The sequence below is a fragment of the Lithobates pipiens genome, unplaced genomic scaffold (genome assembly GCF_037356315.1).
Source record: "Lithobates pipiens isolate NorthernLeopardFrog02 unplaced genomic scaffold, aLitPip1_a1.2 Scaffold_19, whole genome shotgun sequence".
Taxonomy (NCBI): Eukaryota; Metazoa; Chordata; class Amphibia; order Anura; family Ranidae; genus Lithobates; species Lithobates pipiens.
The window spans coordinates 206242037-206263272 of record NW_027507764.1 but is presented as its reverse complement, the minus strand read 5'-3'; the positions used below and the strand labels follow the sequence as shown (position 1 = coordinate 206263272).

General features: G+C 43.4%; 1 protein-coding gene across 1 annotated transcript in view; it reads right to left on the bottom strand.

The window, feature by feature from the left end:
- Window positions 1–21236, bottom strand: part of SFRP4 (secreted frizzled related protein 4) — a 78062-nt gene that overhangs the window by 32404 nt on the left and 24422 nt on the right. The window contains exon 3 of the mRNA XM_077491648.1: window positions 17219–17284. Coding sequence (XP_077347774.1) covers window positions 17219–17284 — 66 coding nt within the window. The remainder of the gene's footprint in view (window positions 1–17218; window positions 17285–21236) is intronic.

The following is a 21236-nucleotide window of genomic DNA, read 5'->3' as shown; positions in this document are numbered from 1 at the left end:
GTGCAGGTGTCATTGCTGTATGTCACGCTGCTGATGTCAGTGCTCTCTATCACGGTGCTGGTGTCAGATCACTCTATCACGGTGCAGGTGTCATTGCTGTATGTCACGCTGCTGATGTCAGTGCTCTCTATCACGGTGCTGGTGTCAGATCACTCTATCACGGTGCAAGTGTCATTGCTGTATGTCACGCTGCTGATGTCAGTGCTGTGAATTTTGAGGGGGACCCCCACGCCATTTTTTTTGGGCGCGGGGTTCCCCTTAATATCCATACCAGGCCTGAAGGGCCTGGTATGGAATTTCGGGGGACCCCCACTAATTTTTTTTTCTTCATTTTTTTTTTTCTTCTTAATGCTAACATGTGAAAAAGCAATTGAACCTCAATTGCACAAACACCGCGCCATGTGAGAAAATAAATAAAATAAACAATAAAATAAAATAAAATAAAAAAAACAAAAAAGGCTGCACCCTATATAAGTGAAGTGAAAGAAAAAACACCTTACTAAATAGTGACAATAATTTAGGGGCGCTCTAAATAGATTACTCTAATAATGTAATTGCTTAAGACGAAACAATACTCAAAATTAACAATAAAAAGTGACATCAATAATCAATATATTTTCTAACCGTGATCCAGTGACCATGGAAAAAATATAAATTGCACCATGGACTAATTGACATTCAATCAAAAAAAGTCCCAATATAAGTGTCTTTGCAGCTTCCTTGGTGAATATTCTCAGATACACCATGTGCAAAAAAACAATCTTGTAAACTGTGGTATAGCAGCAAATCCAAAGAGCTTACGACTCCCTCCACCGAGAAACAGCACCACACCACTCGTGAAAATACAAATCCAAACTGCTTACCAGATTTGTTTGACCACTTTAATTAAAAAGTAAGTCAAACAGCGCCTGTACAGGTGGATGCCTGTTCATATGAATGCTGGTAAAAGTAACACAGGATAGTACTTCCCCCCTTCACAAACTCAGGCAGTATATACAAAAGAGCACAAAAAGATCCATAGCTTAATACTGATTTTAATAAAAAAATATAAAACAAACAGCCAAATGGCTCCTTACATTGTCGTGTGCCTGACCCGGCACTGGGGCTGCTCGCCTTCAAAATACACACTCCGATCGGTAAGTGTATCCCTTCCGCAATGGCTGGTGTGGCGTGCGTTCCAGGCCATCAGACCGACAACCAGATAGCCGTAAATGGCATCAGAGGCGTGACCAGGTACCGCTCCGATGTACGTTTCGTTGTTAACGTCTTCAGATGCCCCTTGGTGTATCTGAGAATATTCACCAAGGAATCTGCAAAGACACTTATATTGGGACTTTTTTTGATTGAATGTCAATTAGTCCATGGTGCAATTTATATTTTTTCCATGGTCACTGGATCACGATTAGAAAATATATTGATTATTGATGTTACTTATTATTGTTAATTTTGAGTATTGTTTCATCTTAAGCAATTACATTATTAGAGTAATCTATTTAGAGCGCCCCTAAATTATTGTCATTAATGCAAAAAAAAAGAAAGTCAAATTGATAGGTGCGCCTGTTCAACTTATGCAAATGAACCTACGTGGCTTGACATTTAAGATTAAGATTTTGCCGGCGCAGTGAACCAGAGCACTTGAATGGGCGCAAATGACGTTTGTGCATGCGCAGTGCATAAAATGATCTCACACAGTTCCAGTGTATTTGCAGGCGCAGCAGGCTGGCTCAGAGAAAGTTTATATTCCGTCCTGTTTTGGCCATATTTGTTACTTGGACAGTCATATCTATACTTCCTCACATCACCCCACATCACCCCCATAATATTTGCACTTCCAGCTTCTTTTAATTCTGAGTTGAAGATGCCGTGCGCCAGGTCTATAGCAGCGCACAGATCGCAGTCTCCCATGTGTCGGCAACATGATAGTAAATGGGGAATTGCGCTGTGTTACAGGCGCAAATGCTTTGTGAATACAAAAACGGCCGTTGCGCGTCGGCGTGCGCCGCTACTTATGGTGCAAATGCTTTGTAAATCAGCCCCAATGTCTTTTAATTTGCGCATAGATAGGAGAACTTGCAAAAGTTTTTAGGGTATGTTGAGGCCCTTAGCATTTAGCGAGACTATTTTAGTGGTTGCTTTATGACTGGCCTTAGCATGAGAGTCAATCTTGTTAGGGGGCATTATGTGGTCTGAGATGTACCTCTCTCTGTATTTGCCTGCCTTAACCTGAAAACGGTCGATATTAAGATGATATAACTTGAAAAATGTATTGTATGGTTTCGTGAATTGGAAAGTGGCAGGGAAGGAGTCTCCGATTGGGTGTCAAGAAGGCTTTTAACTAGGTGATGTAGGTACTGGGAGGAATTTTTTTAGAAGAAGTTTTGTAGGTATGAGGTTAATATACGCTGGTCTCTGGTATTTGGGGGTGATGAATATTGGTCAGGAAAACAGATATCCCGGTGACTTACGAAGCCTGCTCGCTAGTCCGAATGCAATTTATACCGTAAAATAGGTGCAACCGGCTGGGTCAGTGGTGTGTGGAAAAAGGTAGAATAAAGGCTTCAGTTATTCAAATAAAACTACTGTGTGGGAGGATATGTCAACACTGGAGTATAAGATAACCTTTCAAGATGGGTGAAATCCCACTGACGTAGGGAGTAAAACAAAGAAGGTGAAATAGGAGGATGGTTTCTGTAATTTTGTGAAACCCTATTAGGTGGGATTTTACAGCTTATTTACAGCCTGTGTAAGCCCTTGTACACACGGTCGGAGAATCCATCGGAATGTGTCCTATCGGACCGTGTCGTCGGATAATCCGACTGTGTGTGGTATACATCGGACTGATTCCGTCGGAATATCAGTCGGACCCAATTTTCCAACATGTTGGAAATATTTCCCGACCAACTGGGCCGATCGGACATACTCCGATCATGTGTAGAGAATTTTGATCGGACCAAGTGCCACGCATGCTCAGATCAAATTCCTACATCAAAGCTATTGGCTACTAGCCTGAATGTAGTCCCATCGTAACGAAATTACGTCATCATGTTCTGAAAGATCGGATTTTTTCGCCAACTTTGTCCGACCGTGTGTATGCAACAGTTTTGGATAAGATCCGACGGACAAAATCCGACGGGCAAAATCCGACGGATTTGGTTGTGGAAATCTCCGACTGTGTGTACAGGGGCTAAGAGAGCTAGGTGGTTTATGAGCATATTTACGTTGGTTTGTATCTTTTTAAAAACCTAATGGTTTTTGGGTGTATGGCAGTGATTGTATTATTTGGATCAAGAGTCTGATATAATGGAAATGGAATTCCATCTGAGATGCTTTGTTTAGGAGGTGATACAGGATGTATACCTAATTAATGGTAAACACTTGTAACAAGAAAATCTCTGTGAGAATATAAAAAGGTATTAAACATCAATAAACCATATGATCCAGAGCAATAACTCATGAGAGCAAAAAATTACGGATTATCAGAAAACTAGTAAAAAGCTTTTTCGCAAATCATGTAAAACTTGAAACACTCCCGTCAATAACATTGAGGCTTGGTTAAACAGCATTTGGTGAATATATTATAAATAACCACTAGGTGTACAACTGAAGTCTTAACTAGTACCTGGGAGTAATCTGTGAGAGAACAGAAAGGTCCTGCTTGAAATTCAGCCTTGTAAGTTTATGGGGCAAGATCTTTATATTGCAACCGTCAGGGCTTAACTCTACCTTAGGTGTCCTTGGATGTCTGAAAAGAATAAGGTTTGTAATGTTTCCAAGGCAGCGGGCATCCTCTTTTTTTTTTTTGTGTTCATTAAACTGGGAGTAGGCGAGGGAGCATTGCTCCTTCTAGGTAAATGTCTGTGGATTAGTTGGCGTAATGAAGTAAAAATGCTTGAGAGTAAATAATGGCAAGATCAATATAATGAATTTTGTACTATCCTAAATACATATTTTCTATCCTTAAAGGCATCATCAGCTGCATAGGGGGTTGTTGGCCATCAAGTATGTTGTAATCTTTCCCTAAGCGTGAAATCTAAAGAAGTAGATTAGAGGCAGCCAGATATGACGGATAAGTATTATCAATAGTTTAACATAGCCTAGGTATCCAAGGTATGAATGATGTCTCGTCTCCATATAGAGATAACGACGACATTCATAACAGCGCTCTGGTTTCATCTGGGAAATCCAAAGAAGTGGTCGAGGCACAGGCACTGTCGATATCAGTAAAAGATAATGATGACCGCAGAGAGAGGGGTATGGACAACCAGCCAGCCGCCATATCAGGTATATGTAAAAGAATAGACTGACACTATATCCTTACTGTAGAAAAGTTTCTGCCTATTGGGATGATTATTGTAGTGTCTAGTTACAGTATGAAGCAGGGCGTGTCTACGTAGGCTCTGGTCCCTCCCCCTTTCCCTCACCATACAAGGTGATTTATAATGAGGTGCAGTATTATTAGAAATAGCGGTACTTGATGAATTGTCTGACCCCCCTCTCTCGCCCCACCAGTTTATACACTCAAAGTCATTAACCCTTCAGATCACTGTGTCGTGCATACAGTAGTATGTAAGTTAGCTAAATATCCAGTCAGGGACTACTGTTGTGTAATCGTCTCTCAACTAAATCATTGTAACAGTACAACAGAAAAAGGATACCTCAGTACCCTCTGCCATCTTACTGGTAGTTAGCAGATGTGGGGCTGAGGTGCATACATACCGTGAATGTCTCAACCTTCATAAATGAGAGAGAAAGAGATAAAAAACAAAAGTAAAAAGAAATCACAAAAAGGGGTGATCAAGTTTTGCAGTAGTCTGTTAGGAGAAAGAGTCAAGCAAAGTCCATGTGCTTGCATGAGGGGGATAATTTCTCTATCGTGGTGAAGTCTGAGGGTTGGATGAGTATTCTAGATCATGACACCATTTAGTTTCATTTATAATAGGAGCATACCGCTAGTGGAATACTTGTAAAAAGAATGGATAAAAAATTGAGGTAACCGAGCTTCTAGAAAAAAGGAATTCAAGAGAGGGGCAAAGCAAACAAATAAAGAAGTACATAACTTAACTGTGCGAATACAGCTTTCTAGGTTGCAGACTGAGCTCCGTTCATCTACAGATCCCTTCTGGCTCTGTCAGTTTGCCGAGGTTTCGTTGGGCTGTTGATTGAAGGAGATTGTGTGCCATGCTGTTGTGTTCTCGCATCTGACGGTGAGCAGTGCCTGCGGTAATGGACATCCTGGGTCTCCATCAGTACGATTCTGGATTGAGGCATAGGCGCTAGAGAAGGGTGGAATTCCGCGTACCAGTCTGGTACCTCCGTCAGCGGGATGTCAAGTGTTTCGCAGAAATTATGTTGGTCAGGGATATGCAATTAGCGGACCTCCAGCTGTTGCAGAACTACAACTCCCATGAGGCATAGCAAGACTTTGACAGCCACAAGCATGACACCCAGAGGCAGAGGCATGATGGGACTTATAGTTTTGCAACAGCTGGAGGTCCGCTAATTGCATATCCCTGATGTAGGTCTTCAGGAACACCTTCCAGGAACGCCGTCGATGGACGAACAACCTCTGTCTCTATTGTGGGGAGCCCGGTCACTACATATACACTTGCCCAACTAAACACTATAATGGTCCTCTTCCTTCTCCAGCTAAACAACCCAACATATCTGCCAATTCAGCCCATGTAGTTGTGCCTATTTCATTCTGGCTTCCGGATAGAACTGTACCAGTAACGGCGATTATTGATTTAGGTGCCTGCAGTTGCTTTATTGACCTGTCCTTTGCAGCCTTTGCAGCCTTTGCAGCCCAACATCACATTCCACTGTGACTCAAGGACCAAGGGCTCTCTGTTTCTGACAGGTGGATCCCGCATTAAATCAGGACTTGTGACCCAAGAGACTCCCCCACTTCTAACCATTACCTGCAGCCATCACCAAGAGTTGCTTCGCTTGGATGCGATTTCTTCACCTCTCTTCCCCGTTATCCTGAGCCTCCTGTGGTTGCAGGCTCACAACCCGCATATAGACTTGGAATCGGGAAGAATAGCATTCCTTTCATCTTATTGTCAAAAACAGTGCTGCACCGCCTCAGCTTCCTGCACCTTTACTTTGCTTGGAGTCTTTTGCCAGGTAGTTCCCAAGTGCTACCATGTATTCCTTGATGTATTCTGTAAACGGGGCGCAGATACCCTTCCTCCACACAGGCCGTATGACTGTCCCATAGAACTTCTCCCGGGGGCAGAGATCCCTTTTGGACGCATCTTTCCTCTGTCTGAACGTGAGTTTGAGGTTCTAAAGGACTATGTTGAGGAAAGGGTTCATTCGCCCCTCCACCTCACCAGCAGGAGCAGGTGGAGAAAAGGACCAGACCCTTCGGCCATGTGTAGATTACCGTGACATAAACAAGATCACAGTAAAGAACCACTACCCCCTGCCTTTAGTCCCAGAACTCTTTCAGAGACTCAAATCTGACAAGGTATTCACCAAACTTGATCTCCGAGGGGCCTAAAACCTGGTCCTGGATCAGGGAAGGCGATGAATGCAAGCCCGCCTCCCGTACCCGCTTTGGTCACTATGAGTACCTGGTCATGCCATTGGGCTTATGTAATGCTCAAGCCACCTTTCAGCATTTCGTCAACGACATCTTCAGAGACTTTTTTGATACCTTTGTCGTTGTATACTTAGATGACATCCTGATATTCTCCATCTCGTTAGAGACCCACCGAGGACATGTCAAGAGCGCACTTCTCCGACTCCGCCAGCATGGACTTTACGCCAAAGTGGAGAAGTGCGACTTCGAGAAGCAGAGCATTCAGTTCCTTAGATTAATTATTTCCACTGAGGGAATAAGGATGGACCCTCAGAAAGTGTCTGCAATTCTGGATTGGCCAGCCCCTACCGATAAGAAGGGAATCCAACGTTTCATAGGCTTTGCCAATTTTTACCGTAAATTAATTAAGAACTTCTCAGCCATTATCTCTCCAATCACTCAACTTACCAAGCAAGGCATCCATTTCCACTGGTCCGCAGAAGCACAAGCTGCATTCGAAACCCTGAAAGAATGTTTTACCACTGCCCCTATTCTAAGTCACCCAGATTCTGCCCTGTCCTACATCTTGGAAGTAGATGCATCAGAGAGTGCAGTCGGAGCAGTTTTGTCACAGTGGCAGGGCCCCAAGGATGTGATCCATCCAGTCGCATTCTTTTCTCTGAAACTTACCCAGCCAGAAAGGAATTACAATGTGGGAGATAGAGAGCTCCTAACAATCAAGGCTGCTTTAGAGGAGTGGAGGTATCTGCTAGAAGGAGCCACTCATCCGATATTAATCTTCACTGACCATAAAAACTTGAATATTTAAGGAATGCAAAACGTCTGAGGCCTCGTCAGGCCCATTGGGCTCTCTTTTTCTCGAAGTTTGCTTTTCATATTAATTATAGACCCGGATCAAGAAACACTAAACCCAACGCGCTATCGCGCATGTTTGAGGACCCAAAGGACATACCTCCACCAGACACCATCCTACCAGCTGGGAACTTCCTCCTGTTACAGTCAGGCCTAGTACCACGATTACAGCAAGCCTCAGCAGGCACCACCAGTCTTCCAGGGGTCACCTTGCAGGCACAGAACGGCCTATTATGGAAAGAGGGACACATTTTTGTACCAGAAACCGCTAGAGTGGCTGTCCTAGGACTCTGTCATAACCACCCATTAGCAGGCCATTTCGGTATCCACAAGACCATAGAATTGGTCCAGCGTACATTTTGGGGGCCTGGGTTGGAGGAGGACTGGCAAGGCCTATGTCAGATCGTGTATTATCTGCACCCGGACCAAGAGTATCCGAAATAAAGCTTAGGGTCTACTCAGACCCTTATCCATACCTGATAGGCCTTAGAAGATGATCGCCACGGACTTTGTTGTCGAGCTTTCACCTTCTGAAGACTGTTCTGCTATTTTTGTGGTGGTGGATCGCTTATCAAAAATGGTGCAATTTCTCCCCCTAAAAGGAACTCCATCTGCAGCCGAGACCGCTAAGACCTTTATCAAAGAGTTTGTCAGATTCCATGGCATTCCGATGAATATCATATCTGACCGCGAAGTCCAGTTCATGTCAAGATTCTGGAAGGCATTATGTGGATTCCTGAAGATTGAACTATCCTTCTCAGCAGCATATCATCCCCAGACCAATGGTCAAACAGAATGGATCAATCAAACCCTGGAACAATATATCCGATGTTTTAGGTCCTTCGCCCAAGATGACGGGTATCTCTTCTTCCTTTGGCGGAGTTGGCGTATAATAATGCCAGCCACTCTGCCACCAAACAATCCCCTTTTTTTTTCAAATTATGGGTTCCACCCAACCTTTTTACCTGATTTGATCCCTGGAATTGTTGTTCCTGCTGTCCAGAGTACTCTGGATTTTTTTTCTTCTAACAACTTGTTATTACAGGAGGCGGTCAAGAAGGCTCAGGAGGACAACAAGAGAATCTTCAATAGGAAGAGAAGAGGGGAATTGTTGCTGCAACCGGGGGACCAGGTATGGCTTGCCACGACGAACTTAAGGATGACTTGCCCATCCAAGAATTTGGCACCGAAATTCTTGGGACCCTTTCCGGTAAGAAGAAAAATCAATGATATGTCTTACGAGTTAATTTTTAGTCCCTCAAAGTACATCCCGTATTCCATGTGTCCCTGTTAAAGCCGGCAGTGCCAGATCCATTTCCCAATCATAGTTCAGGACCCCCGGCACCTTTTACTGTTAATGGGGATGAGGAATTCGAAGTTGAGGCCATCATAGACTGCAGGAGGACTGCAGGAAAAGAAGGGGACAAACACAGTAAGTGGAGTGGTTATGGTCCGGAGGAAAACTCTTGGGAGCCCAGTAGTAATGTGCATGCTGCGGTATGCGCTTTTTTCCATAGCCAACCATGGAAGAGAAACTAGTTGGGCACCCGGAGGTTGCCCGTAGGAGAGGGGCAATGTCAGGGAAGGCATGACCGTGCAGCAGGAATTGCATGACAGATGCCCACATCTACATCTGCGCGCAGACTTGCACGCACGCTTGCGCGCACAGTTGCGCGCACACTTGCGCCTGTCACCAATGTTGGCGCCAAAGGGGCTATTTAAAGCGAATACACCAAAAACTCCTTGCTGTTTGGTCTGCAGCTTCTGTGTGTCCTGAAACCTGTTATCCGTGCTGACCTCTGATCCTTGACCCGGCTTGCCTGCTGCTCTGCCTGATCCACCAGAACATTACCGACCCGGCCTGCCTGACTCTGCATCTACTCCTCCAGCCTGCTGCGACTCTGCTCTGCAAATCGCACCTGTTGCTGTTCCATCTGCGATCCAGTGTGCCACGGTTCTGGTCTACCGGTCTGCCTGCTGCACTTCCAGTCTCGAGCATCCAGCCATACCGATACTGGACTGATCCTAGGCACTCCTGCATCACTGTGCTTCTGTGGCTGCTGTTCCAACCTCAGGAGCTCCCAAGCCAGTGCGGCAAGAGAGGCTCTCCTCTACACGTCAGAATCACGATCCAGGTACACGACACTATGCTTTTGGAGCAGAGTACTTCTAGAAGGGGCTTCAGTTCTCTCCTGCGTTGTAAGGTGATGCTGGAGAGGTCTTGGAATAAGCGGAGTTCCTTACCATGGTGTAGCAAAGGTGCCATGGTGTTGGTGTGCGCTTTTCTCAGCATGGTAATCCACTATGCAACATGCCACATCTCTAGGTGGGTCTGTGTCTTTTCCTTTCGGTCGTAGGGCTCGATGTATACGCTCCATGGCAATTGGGATTCCTCTTGGTCTGTTGAGCACACTATTGAAAATGCCATTAACTTCGTCTTGTAAGTGTTCTGCATCAACACTTTCTGGCAGGCCTCTCAAGCGAAGGTTGTGGCATCTGCCACGGTTGTCCAAATCTTCTAAGTGACGGTTCATATCCCTGAGTTGTCTTGTGTGAGTGTCCGCAATCAGATGATTCCTACGCAATGCTGTAGAATGTAAAGCAGTCGTTTTCTCGACTGCCTGGACTCCGCCTGTAATAGCCTGGATATTGATCCTCAGGTCTGTAATGGCTGCTGTTAAGGTATCTTTGATGTCTGCTGCTACAGACCTGAGGTCATTCAGTCTGGGCTGTTGGTGCAGAGTCAGAACAATTCCTCCATCAGCATTTTCGGTTTGAGAGGAGGAAGCAGCTCCTCCATGAGTGCCTGTCACTTGTCGCCGAGGGCCCTGTGAGGTGGGGGCTGGCGCCATATTGCCCGCCTGGGACCTGAACACCTCCCAGATGTTTTGAGCCAGTCTTCCATTCAAAGCGCGGGGCGAATGCGATCGAGATGACGAGAAAGTTCTGGAGGCTGCTCCCATCGTTTTTTCGGGTATATAGGTGGTCTATAACCTTCCGTGATAGGCAGTATTCTATCCCTGTCAGCGGGAGCTCTGGAGTTAGGCAGCCATCTTCTCCGAGGTCAAGCCACCCCCCCCCCCCCCAAAAAAAATGTGTTATATTGCAGATTACCAATCATTAGATGTGGTGACTGCATCAGTTTTCTTTTCTTTGGCTTTTTTCCCCCTCTGTTTTTAACTGGTGATCTAGCCAGTGACACACCTCCTGTATTAGTGAGACACCACTCTGGAGAAAAGAGCACAGGACATAGAAGACAGCAGTATTGTCAGCCTGGGGGGGTGGGACTATTAACTGTATTAGCAGATTTGACAGTTAAACTCCAGCTAACACTTTATAACTGGTTACAGCAAAACATTTTTTTTCTTTCTGGGATTAAAGTTTTACATGAATAAATGAAAGCTGATTTTATTGACCCCTGTCAGTGGTAAATAGATTGTCTAATGCCAAGAAACTGATACAATATGCTGGAGAGCTTGGGCTTCAGACTTACTGGCTGAATCACAAGATGAAAACAGAAGACAGAAAGCCTGAAAAAGTAAACAAATACAGCCATCACATCTAAGAATTGTTAGGATGCAATATAATGTTTGACATTGTATTGTATTGTAATGTCTGCCCTAATGTTGTAAAGTGCTACGTAAACTGTCAGCGCTATATAAATCCTGTATTATAATAATAATAATAATAATAATTTTGGGTTTAATACTGCTTTAAAAGAAAAAAATATATAATGTAAATGGACATTTAAAAAAAAAAGCGTCCAAAATTTATGTAACACACACACACAACCTTTAGTATATGACAGTCTTTATTAAGATAAATAATTAGCTGCTCTGCTTCTTTGTGAGGTAGAGGAGGAGAAGGAAAAGGATGCAATAACAGCACTTGCAGGCAAATGGCTGCTCTATGCTCTTGAGGATTAGAGAAGAAAGAGGAAGAAAAGTGTACTTTAGCAGCACTTACATGCAAGTGTCTGCTCTACACACTTGAGGAATAGAGGAGTATGGGGGGAAAGGGTGCATTAGCAGCAGTTGCAGGTGAGTGGCTGTTCTGCACCCTGGAGAGTACAGGAAGAGAAGGAGGAAGCTGGCACATGAGCAGTACTTGCAGACAGGTGGCTCTTTCAACAGTAGAGAAGAAAGAGGAAAAGGGTACAATAGCAGCATTTGAGGGTAAGAAGCTGGTCTGCACCCTTGAGGAGAAGAGGAGGATGAAGGGCATCCTAACAACATTTACAGGCAAGTGTCTTGTCTACTAGGCTTGTGCAATTTGTTTCGTAACGAATAGAAATTTCGGACTAAAAAAATAACGAATAACAACGAATACGAAAGAAATATAACGAATGAATTCGAATGAATTCGACATGATTCTGTAATTCTTTAAAGATCTAATGAAACAAAAGGTCAGCTCAAAGTAAATCTTATAGTCCAATCAGCTAATTAATTTTGTGCTGGAGGATGGATTACTGGCAAAGTGCATTCCTGAGAACTGAGTTAGAAGGGTGTTGTATTGTATTTGAGCAAAGCAGAAGAGACGTTGTCATTGTGTGTGTTAAAAGATTCAATAAACAAACGACTTTCCAAACTACGAATCATTATCACGAATGTCTATACATACATAAATAGCAAATTTCAACGAATACGATTGAATGAATTCAACACTCTACGAATAATAACGAATTATCCAAAAACTTATTAATGTAACATAACGAATATAACAGAACGAAATTATGTATTTTACGAATGAAAACGAACTGAAACAAAACTAAATTTTCCGTTGTGCACAAGTCTATTGTCTACACCTGAAATGGCCAAGAAGAGAAAGACTTTGTGAGACACTTCACTACTTCTTGCATGATGAGCCACTGATGGGTGAGATATAAACCCAGTTTCCAAGAGCCTTTACTCATGATATTATCACATTGAGGAAGATAGGGGAGAATAGGTAGAGGGAGGGGGAGGTGTATTAGGAGGAAGGGGACTAGAAATAGAGGGGGAATGAGGAGAAGTGAAGGGAGGAGGAGAAATAAGTCCCATTAGTAAGGCTGGCCGCCTACTACCTACTTGTGGAATCATCTTGTCCTTTCCTTTTAGACTTGCCTGTCCTTTTTTTTTTTACTATGTAGAATTCTTTTGTAGCACTGACTCCCGAAGGAGCAGCTGATTTTATTGGGCTTACCGTTACCTTCTTGACATCGTGTATATCTAGGGGTTTCCCGAGGTTGATGACCCAAAAGATTGCAGAAGCTGACATGGGATCCAATTCAAGGATTTTTATTTGCACAAAGGGGTAGACAAACACAGTCTATCAATAAGGGTTAGAAGGCTTTAGGTACAAAGTTCAGGTACTCTTGGAACTCAGTCAAATAGGAAGTCTCTCTATTTAGAAATCCAGAGAATAGCCATTCACAACTGGACTCTCACTACTACCGGATAAATCCTCTTTTACCAGGCCTAGCAGCCGATAGAGTGTTCAGCAAAGTCTCTGCCACAGACTTGTAGAACACTTGAATAAAGTCTCTGCCACAGACTTGTTGTGGAACACTTGAATAACTGAAGCAGGTAGACAACTTAGAGAACCCTCATATGATACTGGTATCTCGCAGCTGGTCCGGCGATACCGTACGAGTGTAAATTTGTTTGGGGTCTGTCAACTAAGCCTCCAGACTCTTTCTGAGAAGCCAGCCTTCTGCGTGGTCCTCCCCTGGTTGCTTCTCCAGTTGCTGGGCCTCTCCACAAACCAAGACGGCACCAGACCCCCTCCGAATCCTCCTTCCAGTTACTTTGCCTCGGGCTAGCCAGCCCCGCTACCCGAAATCGGATGGATCCGCACCCCAGGCCATGAGAGCCCTGGGGGCTGGTCAGGAGGACCAGGACCAAACAGACAGAAAGCACTTCTGGACCTGAACCCCAAAGCACGTGATGTCAGTACCTTAAGTACCCTCTCTCAGAACGCACAGCAAGATGACACTCCCACTGGGCTGGTTCCGAGAAAGAATTGGCACTCAATGCGCCCAGCTGAACTGCTTTCTCACACTTGCCAGAAGTGACAGCGACACCTGTGGCCAAGCAGAACACAGTGCAATCCAGCTAGACTGGTACTGAGACCATAATTTGGTGTAATTGAACCCAAAACCAAACTGCAGTTCCAGGAATGTTAAATGAGAAAAACACATAGCGTGTGCTCTTCAGGAGCCGACGCTACACTTTGTTTAATTTTTACCTCTGCTTGCCCTTCCCCAATGGCTGTAGGATTTCCCCCCTACATTTGCTGGTTGCCTTTTCACCTGCATTGTGGAAGGATGGGCAGACTATGGCTATTATTCCATTGCCCTGACTGTAAATAAATAGAAAACATAAGTTAAAAAAATGTAAAAAACTATCTGCCGAGTGCCTGGGAGAAGAATAATTATACTGGCAAAGCAAAGGAATTGTAAACTTGCCTGACCTCTGCTGTGTGCAGTCCAAACACCACATCAATACCAAAAAACACAGAAACAAATACAATAAATAAATAAAAATATACATGAAAATAAAAAAGCATACAAAAAAAAAAACAAGCAAACCGCAGATGGAATTTGCCATAAACAAATTGCAGGTAAGGACATTTCAAATAGATTACTGTATATAGGGTAGGGGTTGCAGCTCAAATAACTAGGGCAAAATGAAGCCCATACCAATGAACTTGTGGGTGGTTATAATTTCGTTTTTGTTTGCAGATCCAGGTGGCAGCTGATGTCTGCTGCCATCTGGAGCTGCAATGTTCAGCCACTTTACAATTTTTGTGGCTATTATCTCTCAAATAATACACTGTAATTTCTATTTCAAGATAAAACATGTCTCTTTTCTCTCTCTTATATTGTAACCTAGCCAAGTTGCTTACATACCATTTAGCCAATGTACAATAATAATAGTAATAATAACACAGATAATAAACTCTAATTACTATTGCATAATAAAACCTGCTTTGTGTCTTGTATTTCCTGTCTATTCAAGTGCTCACTTATTGTCCTGATACCAGTCAACTTCTACCAAAAACAATAAAACAAAGAGGAGGGAATCTGGTGCACCAAATGGTTTATCTCTCATGTGGATAGATCAAACTGTTAAAAAGGCTGTTAGTCCAAGAACAGTGGGTAAAAAGAGAAACAGCTCTTCAGGGACGGCTGCCCACAAGGTTTAGGAGTGTGTCTATGGGAATGTTTGACCATTCTTTCAGAAGCGCATTTGTGAGGTCAGACACTGATGTGCATGAGAGTGCCTGGTTCGCTTTCTCTGCTCTAATTCATCCCAAAGGTGTTCTTTTGGGTTACGTTCATCCACCCAAAACTTGCTCCTCCATGTCTTTATGGACCTTGCTTTGTGCACTGGTGCACAGTCATGTTGGAACATTAAGGGGTCATCCCCAAACTGTTCCCACAAAGTTGGGAGCATGAAATTGTCCAAAAATGTCTTAGTATGCTGACGCCTTAAGAGTTCCCTTCACTGGAATTAAGATGCCAAGCCCAACCTCTGAAAAATAACCCCACACCATAATCCCCCCTCCTCCAAATTATTTTTACCAGTGCACAAAGCAAGGCCCATAATGACATGGATGAGCAAGTTTGGGGTGGAGGAATCAGACTCGCCTGCATAGAGTCCTAACCTCAACCCAATAGAACACCTTTGGGATGAATTAGAGTGAGACTTCAAGGCAGTCCTTTTTGTCCACATAAGTGCCTGACTTTACAAATGCTGTAAAAATGGTGAAACAGTCCCATAGACACACTCCTAAACCTTGTGGACAGTCTTCCCAGAAGAGTTGAAGCTGTTATAGCTGCAAAGGGTGGGCCAACTCAATATTGAACCCTAGAGACTAAGACTGGAATGCCATTAAAGTGTAAAGGCAGGCGCCCCAATACTTTTGGTAATATAGTGTGTGTGTGTGTGTGTGTGTGTGTGTGTGTGTGTGTGTGTGTATGTGTATATATATATATATATATATATATATATATATATATATTGTGATGGTATGCGAGGTGAGGTCATCGATAATCAATATATTTCACCTCAAATTTGTTCTATTGTCAGGGACTGAACCGGAATCTGGCCCGGATTTTTCCAGTCTCCGTGGCAGGCTTGGTTTCCGGTCCGGGTCTTGTGGTCCGCTTGAGTCCATGCTCAGGTGGACATTAAATGACCAGGAAGAGAGCACAGCAGTGTTCTGGCCTGAGACTCAGAAGGGAATCTGAGAGAGAGGAGCCCTGTTTGGATTGAAAACAAAGGTTTGCGTTACCTCATGTTTTGTGGGTGACGGGGACCAGCCCCACACCGTATAGAAAGCAGTGTACTGTTTAGTGCCGGATTTGTTTTACTGTTTTGTTTATTTTTATGACTTTGCAAACCACCTGTAAATAAAGCTGGCAACTCGCCAGATTTTAAAGAAACTGCCTGTACGCTGACCTCCATTTCAAGAAAAGGTGATCCCCACAAGCTAATCTCCCACATGTGGTGGATTCAGCAATCTCTGAAGATGGAGCAAATGATAAAGGCCCTGCTATAGGCCAATGCAGCTTTGCGGGAAACCAACCATCAAGTCGCAGAGGCCGCTGCAGCACAACAGGCGGTCACTGCAGCACAACAAGCCGCCCAGCAGATGAACCTCCAAGTTGCAGAGGCTCTCGTGGAAACTGAAAAGGGGGTCCCCACCTCCTGTGCCAGTAGAACCAAAGATGGCGCGTGCCTCCTACCACCTACAGAAAATGACACCTGCCGATGATGTCGAGGCATACCTTGCGAATTTTGAGAGGGTTGCTGTCCGTGAAGGATGGCCAAAAGAACAGTGGGCGGGTCTGCTGGCCCCATTTCTGACAGGAGAACCTCAAAAGGCCTATTTTGATCTGGTACCGGATAAGGCCCGGGACTTTGAGACTCTGAAGACAGAGATACTCGCATGCTTGGGTGTCACTATGGCAGTCCGGACCCAGTGCATGCATCAGTGGACCTATTCCAGCAACCCATTCTCAAATGTTTTTTTTTTTTTTATGTTTCTTTATACTGTGGAGTGGGTCATGCTGAGTATTTGACACAATAACTGTAATGGTGCAGCTCTTCATGTGATGGGAAAGCTTCTGGGAGACCTCAAGAATGTGGGGATCCTCCTGGTAATTGCACTGTTAGCCCATCCCAAACAGAACTACCATTCACAGGTCTAGCACACTGGACATATTTCAGCTTGTAGCTTCAGCTTGTGTCTAAGGAAGTTAAATTTGATATATCATTATAATGTTGGAGCTGATGAAAAATGTACTGAATCTCTCACATATGTCTGGGAGAAGATTCTTTCATTTGATAAGATGGCAGGCATGTGATTACAGGCAAGAAAAGCTATTGTGTGACACAACTCTTACATACAGAAATAATTCATAACTTCCTGAGAGGGCCCACTGGCACGGGTCTTGTAAAGATTTGTTTACAGAAAATAATTTGCTCTTTTTGCAATAATATTTTACAGCCTCCTCTTTTTAACAAACATTATATGGGAAAAAAGGGTTCAACATGTTACATTTATTAAAATTAAAAACATCAACAAGAGCATATACATTGTGTTTATCTTGTTTATGTGTTTGAAATAGTATTCCTTAATGAGATGACTTGTCTTCATTTGACACAGTTTATGTACTAATCCAACAGCTCTAAATATTTTACGGTTCATCTAATTGTTAAGTTAATTAAAGTCTTTTAGAAATAAAGTTAGCTCCTATACTGCAATGATTCAGACATATTTTCTCATATTTTCCCCATATACAGCAGTTTCACAAAAATATAATTCACTTACCATAGCTGTAGTTCTTTGCCAAGTACATATTTAGAGTCGGCTTAATTGTTTTGCATTTACAGCGATCTATAATAGAAGAAAAACTTTACACTATACCATAATAAAAATACAAGCTGAACACTACTCAGTGCAGTAAGGAGGGTAGGACAGAGCGCTGGCAGGGGCTGCTAGTGAGATATAAAAACAACAACAATAATAATAGTAGAAGTGCAGTTAGTGTTTGGAAGCTCAGTCCATTTTCTTCTGGATCCAGACCTGTATTAAAGATTCTGGTGGGTGTTGAAAGCGGCAGCCAGCTCAGGAGAGCAGAAGAGACTCTATAGTAATGAGAAGGAGGAAGAGAGAGCAGTGCCACTCTAAACCACGAAAACCAATGCTTGTATACCACTGCTCAAATGGGAGTTTACTTTTAAGGCAAATTAAAGCTTTTTAACTAACATATTATGCTTAGAGCGTTGCTCTCTCTTCTTTCATCACACTACTCAGTGCAGAGCTGCTCATTACTTTATAAGCCCACTAAACTACATCACTGAAATGTCTGTAAAATGTAACATCCAATTTCAAAAGTTTTATTTATTTATTTATTTTTTTCTGAAACTGCAGCTTTCATTAAAAGAATGTTTGGTGACCCTACCATAATGGCCCTGGCTCAAGCACTTCCTGGCATCGGGCAAGGACTCCCATATATGCTACTCATAGACACACACATGTTCCACTGCTGTCATATCAAAAAGCTGGTCCAGAGCAATGATGTGTAGTTGGTGCTGGATCGAGTGCATGTATACAGGAAGTGTTTGAAAAAGCCTGAAGGAGATTGGGGCATCAAGATGAAAAAAGTGAAAACAGCAGTTTGAGGAAGAAAACATGGCAATCATTTATGGCACACAATGCTTTAGCAAATTAAATGTCATCCGTTTAAATCCATTTAGTAAATCCATTTAGATTTACTTTATTACATGACTGCATCACCCTTGGGCTGGAATCTTTGCCCAATAAGTAGATTCTGATCCTGAATGATGATAAAAGATGGTCCTTGTCTTTTTGGGAAAAAGGGAATTAGAAAACATTGTGAGTAAGTATGCTGTCATTTAGAAAGCAGAACTACATTTGCGCACTTAATATGAAACATACTGCATTTCTGATGTTTGTTCCATTTCCACCCAAACTTATTTTCTACTAACTTTGTTAAAGATAATCAGGTAACCCTCTCCTTTACCCAAAAGTCTTCTGTATGTGTCTTCATAATGGTGGACATGTTGCTACTATAGTATGCCTTGGTGTAAAACAAAAACAAATTCTGAATGCCTGTAGCATGGTGCATTTTTAGGGAAAGACGTCATTAGTAGAAGAAAATAGGTTTATATCTAACCTAATCAAACTGCCTCCTTTTTCTAGAACTTGGTAAAGACACATGTGCAGAGGCGTAGCTTGAAGCTTGTGGGCCCCGATGCAAAAGTTGACCTGGGCTTCCCCTCCCACTACTTCCGACATGAGTGCAGATACATCCACCGCACGGCAAGATACTCAATGTGGCTTAAGAGTTTTGACATCAGAGCACAGGGATTACCGCTGGAGAATCAGGGGACAGGTACCCCTGGCAGGTCACTTGGCAGAGCTCCTTTCTCATCCCAGTACTGTATACAGCTCCCCCCCCCCCCCACACACACACACTACACAGGGCTGAAATCACATTCCTTTACACACAGTCTGTCAGTCTTCACAGGGTGTATCTGGCTTTTATGTTGCCCTTCTGACCTGTGAAAATCTTTAGTCGGAACGGCAGTGTAGTTGCAGTAGTGCAGACCATGGCTAACTGGCTGTGTTGTAAAGCAATGTGATTTCAGCCCAACGGAGGAGGAACAGTATAGATTGCTGTAATGGGAAAGGAGCTCAGCAGCCAGGCATAGCATGCAGGGTGGAGTGTGTGGTCAAGGAGCTTTGGAGAGGGCAACTTAGATCTGGGAGGGCAAAGCCATGTGACACAAAATCTGGAGCCTGCAGCCCTTCAGGCCCCCCCCCCCCCTCAAGGAGGTGTTAAGGGATTTATTTCTCCCTAGAGGGGAGAGCCCTCTGGTAAATGCATTTATATGAGAATGGCATGGAGTGAAGCACCTTCACCATAAGATACCTTCTAAAAGCACTGAGAGGATTAAGGCACCAGTCACTTTGTTTTGTTTACTTTCGAAGGACGGTTTTTGTCATTTTCAAACGGATTGTTTACTATTACTTTTCAAGACTTGAATTTAACACTAAATTTTTTAAATTTTAACGCAATTTTTATCTTAATTCATCACTTAGTACACTCACTCAGCTTTATATAAGATTATACTGTGAAGATAATATTATTACACCTGCCACATACAATATATATATATATATATATATATATATATATATATATATATATATATATATATATATATATATATATAGTGTATTGGAATTTTTATATAATAATTTTTTATGATTTATGCTTGTCATATTTTCTAAAGATAGTTGCGTAACACTTGTCATTTTTATATAAAAAAAATTTTTATGGAATGATTCACAATAACAAGAAAGGTCACATTACATTAATTTTCAACAGAGCAGCGCTACAACCACTAGAACCCTTCTATTTTTTCTGCACCCTCACCAGGGCCCTGCTCGCAGAGCTTAGATTCTAAAGGGAGGGGGTGGTGGTACAAAAGGTAATAGATGCGGGGAATTATTTGATGGAGGTAGCTTGGGGACAGTTGTTAGTTGGGTGTGGGATAGGCTTATCTGAATAAGTAAGTTTTCAGGGATCTCCTAAAGGTGGACAGGAGTGCCCACCAATAGCGCACCCCACAAGTGCCCATCAAATGCAGCCTTACTGTGCCCTTCAAATGCAACCTTATCAGTGCCCACGAAATGCAGTCTCACCAGTACCCATCAAATGCAGCCTACCAGTGCCCATGGAATGCAGCCTACCAGTGCCTGGATCACCCAGAGCGGCAATCTCCCACTGTGTTATGGAGCTTGGATTTGAATTGCCCGGGTGCCCACTGTAACAAAGTCCCACCTCCTAGACTGGCTCCTATGATACATATCACACTGATTTCATTTCCTGATATTGGATCGGTGTGCTGCCTATCACAGGAGCTGGTCGTGTGACGTACACAAAGAGAGGAGGAGGGAGGGGAGCACTCTGGTACTTTGGCGATTTCCACCCCCCCCCCCCCCACCTCCGCTTGCAGTGCCTGGGTGTGGTGCACTCTGTGCACCTGCCCAGGATCAGCCCTGCCGCTGCAGCCACAGCTCAAAAATCGGCCCCAGGGCAGGAGGCCTACCAGGAAATTTCCTGGTATCTCAGTAAGCCAGTCCGGCCCTGGTCCTGGTGGACCAGACCTGCAGGCAGGTTGTAACCGATCTGCGGGCTGGTACCTTGTCTTAGAGGATCTGCACAAAGTACCTACTTTCCACCAACAGCTAGGTTTAAAAGCCTATCTTTCTACTTCCCAACCTTTACCTCATCTTCCTCATGCCTCCCACCCAACTGACCAATAAACCAGTGGCTCAGAAACCCTACCTGAAAACTGAACTTCCAAAACTGATTCTCTGGGTCTACCCTACTAGGAATGAATTGATTTTCCCTAAGCCTCTTTTCATGCTGGAACTCAGAAGGCTCTTTCTAAAGATTGTAATTTACCTTCCATAAAAAAAAAAAAAAAATGATTTTGGCCAGCACTATCTTGGCTCTGGCCCAAAGAAAAGAGCTGAGCTAGAGTGGGAGTCTTGATTAAGTAGGATAACTACCTTCAAGGTTACAGTCATTATCTCTGACCCTATAAGTTATTTTCTCATGTTAATCCTCTTATTGAGATGTAATCCAATCACAGCAGACAACAGTGCGGCTCCAGGCCAAATTTTTTGGGGTGCTCTGCAGGTGCTGTTAAAAAATAGAGCGTGCTGACGTGACGCACGAAGCGCGTCATAAAATTTGTGCTTGTGAGCATGGCCAAAAGGTGAGTGTGGCTAAAATGGGTGTGACCAAATG